General features: G+C 37.6%; 1 protein-coding gene across 1 annotated transcript; it reads right to left on the bottom strand.

The window, feature by feature from the left end:
• Positions 1–656: 656 nt before the first annotated feature.
• cox4i2 (cytochrome c oxidase subunit 4I2) lies at positions 657–10960 on the bottom strand. The gene is made up of 5 exons (XM_079239125.1): positions 10806–10960; positions 3909–4008; positions 3182–3346; positions 1063–1194; positions 657–937 (listed from the first exon to the last, which is right to left on the bottom strand). The coding sequence occupies exons 2-5, from the start codon at positions 4006–4008 to the stop codon at positions 804–806; spliced, it is 531 nt and encodes a 176-aa protein (XP_079095251.1). The 5' UTR covers positions 10806–10960; the 3' UTR covers positions 657–803.
• Positions 10961–11232: the final 272 nt, after the last annotated feature.

Below are 11232 nucleotides of genomic sequence, written 5' to 3'. Positions count from 1 at the left end.
TTATTATGTACATTTACTTCTTAAAGCTTGGTTCTGTATTACTCTTTTGTCATTGTTACATGTCTGTATGTCTGACCTTGGACGAGCTGGCTTGAACTCTGAATTTCCCCCTCGGGGATGAATAAAGTATCTTTGATTTGATTAACAAATCCACAAACGTTTAAATCTGATAAGACGATGAAGTTTGGAATATGTATAACTCACATGCAATCCAAGTGTTTTCCGCTCCTCTCTGAAGCAGCAACCTGCAGACAGCCCGGTTGAAGACGACCGTAAACCACATCTACCTGGAGACTCAGCCGGAGAGTTCAGAAACTCAGACTCCACATGGAGTTGAGTAGATTTTATATTGACATTACAAACATTGCTTAAACATTTATTAAAGAATTGGATCGTATGAATTGATGGTAAAGTGCATTGAGATGACTGTTGTGAACTGATGCTGAACAAAGTTATGTTGAAATGAGGTGGAAATTAAAGTTTAAGAAATTAAAGAATTTCTAGAAAATCTTCTTACATACTTACCTCATTAAAAAAGACAAAACATGGAGACACACATAACAGCAAAACTTTAATATATGGTTACCTGAGGAGGAAGACTACAAAAGGCGGGGATGTCTTAGCAGACAAGGTGGACTAGAGAACCAGAGTGAAACTCAAGAGAAGCCAAGGGATCTTTTATTTAAGTGAACCTCATTATATATGCAAAATTTAAACTGACAGGAGGCTCTAAAATGGACCAAAACCATGATGACCTGAGGTCAGAGGTCTTGACACGGTACCGCTACAGGTAGGAAGTCCGTTTACTTCCACTGCTTTCTCTCATAGTCCCACTTGGAAGAGAGTCCCTGGACTGGGTTAATCCTCATGTCCAGCATCCTCTGCAGCTGCTTGGCCTGCCACTCGTCCTCAACAGTTCTAGGATGTGGAGGATAGACTGAAGAGAACAAAGCAGTAACGTGGAATAAGCATTTATTTTTAGCTACTCTTAAAAAAAAAAAAAAAAAAAAAAAAAAAAAGTTAGACTTTAATAAAATAAATAAAGATAAAAGCAGATTTTACCATAAATTCTCTGCCACCAAACAATCAGGCCAGTGAAGCCTATAAAGAAGAAGATTCCACCCAGGACAGTCATCCACTCTGACGTGTTCTGCCTCATTTCCGGGTAAGTCTGGCAGAAAGCCAGACGATACACTGCAGGAGAGGAGAAGGGAGTGCAGGAGGGCTTACATCAATCTTTATCAATATGTTAGAGCTTTCAGTCGATTAAAAGTTTTAATTGTTGTGTTTGTGAATTTACAGGCACTTTGTGAAATTAACTGCACATATGCAGACAAAACCCTTCCGCAGACACACCGACATAGCATTTTTGACAACCTCGTCTTTGTTAAAACATCTAAACAGGATTAAATGTCCTACAGGGCTGCAGCACCGTCTCCATCTTCTTCTGTTCATCCAGACCAGTTGCTGAAAGGTTTCTGCTTGTAGAATTATCAGGATATTTCTGCTGGAAGCTGCAGTATTTACACCAACACGCACCAAGCAGAACCTTTACTCTGAAACGTTAAGCACTGCAAAACAAAGTCCTTGTGAATGTTCGTAAATAAAGCGTTAACTTTGACAGCCTGTGATGGTTGTGTCTACAGCCACATGTAGATAATAGTAGTTTGTATCAGTTTGCATCACACATTCACTTAGATTCATTTTGTTTAACTGGGATCTAATTTACAGACCAGTATTATTTTTGTTTGACATTAGTTTTATCTAGCATCACAACTATTCTGAAATAGCATGCATTTTATTTTATGTTGTGATGGTATGATTTATTCATTTGTTTTCTTTTCCCTTTGAGTTTCAGTAGCTCCAGTCCCTTGGCTGTGAACCAGCAGGTGACCATGGAGTGGAACAGATAATTGGACCTGACCAGTTGCAGAAATAGGAGGGGGACTTTAGGGTTTTCTTTTCTTCATTCAGTTCGGTTTTTGTGTGTCATCCACTTTGTTTTTGTTTGGGCTGATCCGCCACGATTTAAGTTTCCTCTTGCGTGTCATTTTTTAGGTTAGTTTGTTTCATTCTGTTTGCTTGAGTTTGTCAATTTCATCACAAGTTCTTTTAGTTTTGTTACGCTGACCTCTTTTACCGTCCTGATTTAGTCAGTCATGGTAAAATGGTTTCTTCTTTTTTGGGGGGTTATAATAAAAACCCTTAAGTCTGAACTTTAAACCTGACTGACTGTTTCTTCACTGCTCGGCCCATCTCACACACACACACACACACACACACACACACACACACACACACACACACACACACACACACACACACACTCCCAAAATTTATATAAATATTTAAACATTTATATTTTCATAGTTAATTCTTGAGAATCTGCACAGCATCAAGCCTTAGCTTGTATCTTAAATTTGTATTTTTTTTATTATTTACTGTATTTCTATTGCTAGTCTATGTTCCATGTTGCACAAAGAAAAAAAAATCCTAGTTTGTGAAGCCTTTCACTGACAATGGTTGTAAAGCTGATTTTGATTCTTATTCGCACAGCACCAGCCTTAATTCACAATATTAAAACACTTTCACTGGGCTGAAGTGGCTCAAAGGTTTTGGTTAACATTTGTTCTCATTCAAGCCATTACTACTACAAGAGTTTAGATTTTATTTCCTGAAGTTTTCTTCATTCTCAGATTAGGAAGTCTTTCATTTGTCAGTTGTAAAGTGACTGAACTTAGTTAAAGTTTCTATTAACAATCAAAAGTTCTGCACCTTGAACTTTTAAATCAGCCAAATGCAATCTTGTTGGGAAAAAAAAAAAAGTTTATATTTCACATATATATATATATATATATATATATATATATATATATATATATATATATATATATATATATATATATATATATATATAATTTGAGTGATTTATTAAATGTGATAAACGCAGTTGGCCTCAAAACAGCTAACTTTTTCTTGAGTTTTCACTATCTCATGAATAAATTAGTATCAGTTTAGATATTGAATTTATAGAATCCATCAATTTGACTTGACAAAAGTATTCAGATACCTGATTTATGAGACAATATTCTGCTACTATTACCAATAATCTGTTCAGTGGTGTGATATTAATTTATAAAAAGTTTAAATTGTTTCGTCCTCTGCACTGCAGTTTACTTACAGGCAATCTTCTCCTCTTTGGACAGCTGTCCCCAGGGTCCTTTCTCCTTCTCTTTCAGGCTCTTGTCTTCATCGGTCAGAACATCTTTGTAGGGTTTATCTGGCAGAGGGATGTCCACACGGTCATAGTACATTGGCTTGGACATGTCCACCGTCTCTGACAACTCTGGAGGGCGGAGAAGGGTCGTGTTCAGGACAAAATGTAAAAGATTTTTTAATATGTGCTTCTCTGATGTGTCCTTTACAGTAACACAATAGCACCAGAGAACATCCATCTCTGAACTTCTGATCATGATGGTGCTGTAGTGCCATCAGCTGGTTTCCAATCGTATTGGAAATTCAATTCAATTCAACTTTACGCGCACGGCGACAGTGGGAAGGAAAAAACTCCCTTTTAACAGGAAGAAAAGCTCCGGCAGAACCCGGCTCAGGGAGGACAGCCATCTGCCTCGACTGGTTGGGGTGGAGAGGACAGGAAAGACAGATCAAGAAATTAAAAGAAAATTATCCTATTCCCTTTTAATGCTCTTAATCTTTGTCAGCTTCCATGCCCACCTACAGAACGTATTCAGGAAAAGGATTGAAAGTATAAAACAAGCCTGAAAAAAGTCACAGGAGCAGTGAAGCTGAAATTCTTAACTGTTTTTCTCTGCATCGCCGGAAATTGTCAGCAGATTCAAAGTGGAAAAGAAAAAAAAAAAATAATAAGGAGGATGAGGAGGACGTACCGTGACTTTGGCTCGCCATCCTCACGCTGGTGGTGGTCATGGCTGCTCTTGTGTGGCGAGCCACAAGCTTTCCCACATGCCCTGCAATCAAGCGTTGCATCTGGAAAATAAAAAGTGATTGGGTTTGTAGTTCTGTTAAAAAAAAAAGCTGACATTTCTCATTAATATCGTCATCATTATTTCTCTACTTGATCCTTTTGTTTTAGATTTATTTGTTCAAAAATGTCCAAATACTTCTGCAATAAATCTTGGCACAGCTGAGTCAGGAACAGAAGACGTGTTGGTGTAGGATATTCAGGTGCTGAAATAAAATGATAAAAGTGACCATTTCTTTTCTTGTGGTTGTCTCTAATCTCACCTGCATCTGCTCAGCACACCTGCTTCCGTTTACCTGATCACCCTCAACCTCTTGTGTTACCTTCCACTTACTGAACCCTTGGATGTTTTAGCTTTGCTGTTGTCTTGGCCCCATCATCTTGATGTGTCTGCCTTCTTCCTTTAGTTCTGTTTACACTGCCCATCCCATAACAAAAGAGGGAAATCAACATGGATGTAACTAAGTAAACTGAAAGGAACCTCCCACTAAAAATAGTCTGCGTTTATGATAAAGTTCCAGCTGGAAAAGGTTATTTAGCCCAATGAGCAGCTTCCCATTTCTTAAACAACTGTCAGAAAACTCATACTGTGGTTGTGAAAAAAAATGTTAATCTGTTTCAGAAGGGTCAGATTATTGGTATGAAGCAATGAAAATCTGTAAGATGCTGAAACTACAATGAACTGGGTTAAGAAACCATTCAAAGCTTTATAAAAAAAAAAAAAAAAAAAAAAACTGGAAGGATAGCGGGGAACCATTAGCTTTAAGAAAATGTGGTTATAAAAAATATTGACTGATAGTAATTGGGGATTACTGAAACATTTGGTAAAATCAGATGGTAAAAACACAACAGTAGAACTTTGGGGTGTGTTTAATGTGAAGGAAAGTCAGGGGATTGGGACTGAAAAGCTGGTCCATAGGAAAACAACTGATCAGAGAGGCTTATGGGAGAAAAAAGCTTCAGTTTTCTAGAGACTGTAACAATCTGGAGCAATGGAAAGACCCATGTGGTTTGAGATTTACGCTGTTCCAGGATGATGGGAGCATCAGGCTAAGAGGAGAGGATGAAGAGATGCAGCCGTCCTGCCTAGTCCTGACTGTACAGGCCTGTTGGGGCTGTCTGGGATTTGTGGTTGCTGCTGTGTAAACGACTAAAAAACGGTGAGAAATGTTTTTAAGGATATTCATGCTAGTTTAACACATTGTTGTTGTAAACTCCGTCTGGTCTTTGTTTATAAAATGTCATCAAACGGATTTATTTTATTTATCTACTTGCTTTCATTCATTCGTTCACTTTATATAAAACTTATTTATTGGTCATTATGTAATTTATCATTCTTTTCTTTGATTTTTGTCTTATTATTTGTCATTTTGAACCAGTTGTTCATTATATTCAGTGTTGTCTAGATAATAAAAACAGTGAATGAGCTGCTGAAGAGTAGAACAACTCAGACTGGTCAGTCTGGGCTAACTTTACTTCCAACCAGTGGCAGATCGACCATCAGGTTACTGGGACATTTCCCAGTCAGGCGACCGCCGAACTGGCCCACCTGGCACACATAACCTTTACCGGAGGTCAGGGAGCGCTTGATTTATAAATAAACGATCCGTTGTGCGGCTCATATGGACATCTGCTCTGCTGAGGCTCACAAACGTTGGGCACAAACCATAGATGGTCTGTGGCACAAACACACACCCTCTGCTTTTTCTGAGGCTGATTGTGACAACCTGCAGACGTACACTCCCCCCACCTCCTGCACCTTTAGCTCCAGAGCAGTAGTCGGCAACTGGTGACCTGTCGACAATAATGTCTGGCCCGTCAGATTATGTTGATAAAAAATGATCGCACAAGTCATTTGGCAATGCGCACATAGACATAATATATACAGAGACGCCTCATTAAGCGCTGGAGAGTGTACCAGCATCGCTGCCATATTGGATGGGTCTCCACTTTCAATTTTTTCTGCAGTTTCTCCACATTACTGATTTCTGTGGAACCATACGTATATATTACACACAAACAAAACACTTTTCTACATAATTAGTTGATAAATAATGTTGACACAGTGAATGATCTACTAAATGCAAATGATAAATTTTACTCCTATCAGGTGTTTATCGAAAAATATATTATTGCTTAACAAAGAGTTTTACATGGTAACATAATTACCTCTGCCAAGGAGGTTATATTTTTACCGGCTTTATTTGTTTGTCTGTGTTCAAGATAACTTAAAAAGTTATGGATGGATTTTTGGGAAATTTTCAAGATTTGTTGGAAATGTGAAAAAGAAGAACAGATTTAATTTTGGTGGTGATCCGGATCACCGTTTGGATCCAGGAACTTTTTAAAGGCCTTGGCGGAGGTTTTCGCTCTTCGACTGTTTTTTAGGGTAACTTCTGAATTGGACAGTTTTGATACAATACTTTATTTTCAGACTGTGTACAACTATATCTATATATAGATAAATTAATAAATATAAAGAAAATACAGAGTCAACCGTAGTCAAGAGAAAGCAAGCAACTATTCCCCTATTTTGTTCAACATACGATTGCTATAACCGGCAAAATATTGAAAGCAGATGGTGTTCACAAGGTGGAATAATAATTTATTTGACCAGATAAAAATAGACAGATAAGTCCGAATGCATCAATAAACAATCAAACATGTTCGTATCAAATTCATTTATACATTTATTTATATTGTAGCTACCGTATGTATTTGTTAAATAGCATCATAAAAAATATTTTAGCATAAAAGCCCATTGTTTTAATGTCTTACAGTGATCTGTATCATAACAATATTGCTGCCCTTTGTAACAAACCAAACTGTGAGAAAAATCAGGTCAAAAATTGTGAAGTTATTGTTGTGGTTGGGCCTTCATCTTACAAATAAATACATTGGAGGCGCATGGGAGACCCATCCAAGATGGCGTCACGATGAGACGTCAGCTCGTATAGACAGCGTGATACTATGTGGTGTCTCTGTATATGATGTCTATGGTTATAACCCCCTAGTTTAACTTTTGCTATCATTTTTATTTATTTATTTTACCTTTTTTCCCTCATCTACATATTTTATTTATCATTATTTTCGTTACTATTTTCCTTTCCCTTTTGTTTTCTCTTTGTCCAGCTGTTACGTACTTCCTTTAAAATAACCTTTTTTTCAAATACATATCTTTATTAAAGAAAGATAGCATTTTCAGAGAAAGTGCATGTGAAAGAGAGAAAAAAAAAGCATCATTTAGGGCCTTTTCAAAGAACTGTTTTGTACTAAAGAGTAGTTTTTAGGAGGCTTAACTGAGTAACCCTTATCTTCTTTTAACAATCCGTATTTAGATCCGGTTCCGATATTGTTTAGGATGGTCCCCAAGAGTCCAAAACATCACTGCTTCCTTCCAGAAGAAGGGAGGTCCATGGTGGCAAAGATTGTCCAACAGAAGCTGTGCATTCTCTGTGTGATGGTCAACCTTTCAAGACCTCACTGCATTAGGCTGGAACAAGAACTCTAGTTTTAGTTTTTTTTTCCTTGCCTGAGAGTCAAACATTGAAGAATCACAGTTCTGAGTAACAAATTAACAGAACTTCCAATGCACTGAATGTAACAGATTTAACTACACGTAAATAAAAAAAGATGTTAGAAATAAAAATGAACAAACACATTAAATAAAATTAATCATGCTGGAAAAAAATAACTGTTTAGTATGAACAACCTATTCTTTGTAATACCTGTCACTATATTAAAGTTAATTTAAAAAAAATAGCTGCGATAAACTGCTTGTTTAGCAGTGAATGTTTTGCTGCAAGCTTGAGCAACAAACACCACACAGCTCTTGTAGTTCCAGCAGAGTCCTGTGTCGGGTAAAGGGAAGGGTAGTGATGGTGTGCTGAAGCACCATGAGTGTGTCGCGTTTTTTGGCCAGTTTCTTTGCCAGAAGTTTATTTGAAGCCTTGTTGAGCAGCTCATTGGGTGTGCTGCCACCTGCCGGATATTTAAAGTCCTGTAGCATGTTGGCTACATAGCAGTGAATCTGTAAACATAATGATGGATGTGTTGTCAGAATCCTATTAGGTAAAGTGAATGTAGACTGAATTAATCTGTGCTACAAGTGGTATGTCAAAATATCAATAAATTGCTATATAATCAGTTATATTACATGAATAAACTACATCTTTTTTTTTTTTTTAACCAAGGCAAGGCAGGTGTACTTGTATGTCATGTAAAAATGCTCCCAAACTGTCGGTATCATTCACTTTTTTTTTCTTCTTTTGGTGTTTCCCCATTTTAGTCAGTTCTGTCACTGAATCTGCTGCACATATTGATCATCAACATCACTATGCAGTGATTTTTCCAGAGAGAGGAGGGCTGTGTAGCTGTAAATGTAGTTGATTTACTGAGGAATCAGAGCAGGACCTGTGTGGTATGATACTATGGTTGACAAGGTCGTCACATTTATAACTAGTCTGGTATCTGTTAGATTAAACATAGGATTAGTCTCATGTTTTTGGTGGATGATAGTGTAATCTATTCTATTACTACAATGTGCAGGCTGCACGATAAACAGTGTAGTAGAAATAATTTCAGTTTATGGGATTTGAGGACAGGTTATTGCAGCAGGTTAGATTTTTTTTTTATAGGCTTTTATTTAAGCCCAAATCTACATATGTTTCCTTAAACTGGAATCAGTCATGATTTTAATAGTCTTCAGCTGTTATTTCCTTTTCCTTTGTTGTTTCAATTTTAATTTATGCTTTTTATTTTTTAATGTTTTAAGGTTTTAGCAAATGAATCACCCCGTTGTTGACTTGTCCTATACAAATAAACTTGCTTTGCACAACCAAAATATTTATTGTGTTGAGAAAGACACAGAAAAATCTGTGTGTGGTTGCATGTGTAACCTTTGTTTAATTATTTTACACTTACATCAGTCGGCACCCAACCAAGCTCACTCTTGGCCTGGGATAGTATCAAATTCCCAGCCTGAATTATTTTCCCAGTCCGCCTCTGGATCCCACCAGTAATTTGCTGCCACCCAGATGTCTTGATAATTTCCAACTTTATTATCTTAGTAGAACAAACAAAACTTTAACTCCACAGAGTGTAAGCATGAAGAAAAAGATAAACAAAACACACCAGACGAGGTGAAGCAGGCAGACCAGGAATTCCAGTCTCGTAATGGTCTCAAAGGCTTAAGGGTTTTAATTCTCTTTGAACTGATTGTTTTGTTTCTATCTACAACATTGTTAAACAGTAAATTTTAAACCTATTTTATGGATGACAAAGTAAATCAAAGTAAATCTAATTGTTAAGCTGGGACAGTCACAGCAAGCTGTATTTCTAACGTCCAGCAGGTCAGAAAAACCAGTAATAAGTTCAACATTGGCTCATTAAGGCCAAAAAGTCTGACCCACTGTTGAGCTATTTTTTTAAATTTATTTTTATATCTTTAATACTTTATGTGGCAGTACTGTAAATATTTACACTGCTTTTAACTTTTAACTGATCTTGCTTTTATTTTTTTATGATTTTATTGTGATTTTTGCGATTTATTGTTGTCTTTTATGCTTCTTTACACCATCTGTTATGGTTTTAATTCATTCATTCATTCATTTTCCGAACCGCTTATTCCAATTCAGGGTCGCGGGGAAGCTGGAGCCTATCCCAGCTGGCTTTGGGCGACAGGCAGGGTACACCCCGGACAGCTCGCCAGTCCATCGCAGGTTATGGTTTTAATCTCTTATGTAAATCAGTTATCTTTCAGCATCTTTCACAGCCTGCACTGTCACTTCAAAAACAGAGCAATTTAATAATAATTCAGGTTAACAATCTTCAAAACCGAACATTTGGTCTGCTCAAGATCTTCATTAAAATAGTGTCAATTGTGAAAAGATGGAAGCTTTGAAGTCATTTTGAAGCATACCAGGAGCTCTTTGCAGATACAGACCTGTCTGTGTCTGTGTGCCTCTATGTATCTGCCTGATTGTTCACCTCACCATGACTACAGGCTACTGTACCTGATAAGATACAGGTTACTTGCAGTCTTTTCTACAGAGTTTAAGGATTTACGCTGCACTAATGTGAGTGAACAGATTTCTGCTCAGCTCCATATTTGTGAGCAAAGTCGCCACCATTTTGAAGGCTTCTGATTTGGCTCAACAACAAAAATCCCCCTTAGACACAGTCTGCATTTCAAACTGGTCCACACAAAAGTAGCAACCCCCCCCCCCCCCCCCCCCCCCCCCCCCCCCCAAATTACCCACCCCTACACACACACACACACACACACACACACAAACTCCAAAAGGAAAGAGATAGAAATTGGTCAATTTATGAATTCATTTCAACCTTCTTGTGAGGTTGGAGGTAAAACTGTTTTGCTAGCACATATCTAAATGATACTTTCATTGCTTTTGCAGAACTTTTTTGTTGTTTTGGAATATTTAAATCACAGATTGAATCAGTGACCTACCATCGAGGCTTTATGTTTACTTTTTTGCAAAGTTGTTTATGTTCTGCATGGAAAAAAATTCTATCAGGAAACTAGATGAAAAACTTGCTGCTTAAATGATTTTCTAGGATGAATAAAGCACCCTTAGGTTTCGAGTACTTAACTTTGTCTGCATGTTTCAGCTCTGCAAACCAACAAACTTCTAGAAATCTCTTAACTCAGAGAGTGTCTGTATCTTTCCTGCACATCCTTATCTATTTTAAACTAGACTAGACTGACTATCTTAAACTGGTGGGGTCCAGATCATCTATTTCCTCCATCTGTTTATCTGATCAAACAAAGACAGATACTCACAGTAGTCCTGAGATTGCAATATGCAGCACCAGAAACCTGAATCTTTCCTTGGCCTTTCTCTTCTTGTCTCTTCTTTTAATGGTAACCAGGAACTAACGGGTGAGCAGACCACTGTGGCTACTTGGGAGGAAGAATGAGAAAAGGAGGGAGCTTTGAACATGGAGGGGGCGGGGGTCAGATGGAAATAGTGCAAGTAAACATCAAGCAGAGCATGTGAAATGACTGGTAGAAAAAGAGAGGGAGGGCTGAGTTTCCACAGCTGAAGTGCGCCACACAAGGACATTTTGTTTGTCATACCCTCCACACAGACTGAGCAGAGCAGCAGAGGGATCATTTTTAGATGATATTTCATGAGAAAACTTGTAGACTTTCTTTCGCAGTGGGGTGCTGATGTGTGTGTGTGGGTGTATTTATCAAAATATGTATA

The sequence above is a fragment of the Telmatherina bonti genome, assembly GCF_933228915.1.
Source record: "Telmatherina bonti genome assembly, chromosome: 4".
NCBI classification, from domain to species: domain Eukaryota; kingdom Metazoa; phylum Chordata; class Actinopteri; order Atheriniformes; family Telmatherinidae; genus Telmatherina; species Telmatherina bonti.
The sequence above is the reverse complement of the archived record's forward strand: the minus strand, read 5'-3'. Positions and strand labels throughout refer to the sequence as shown.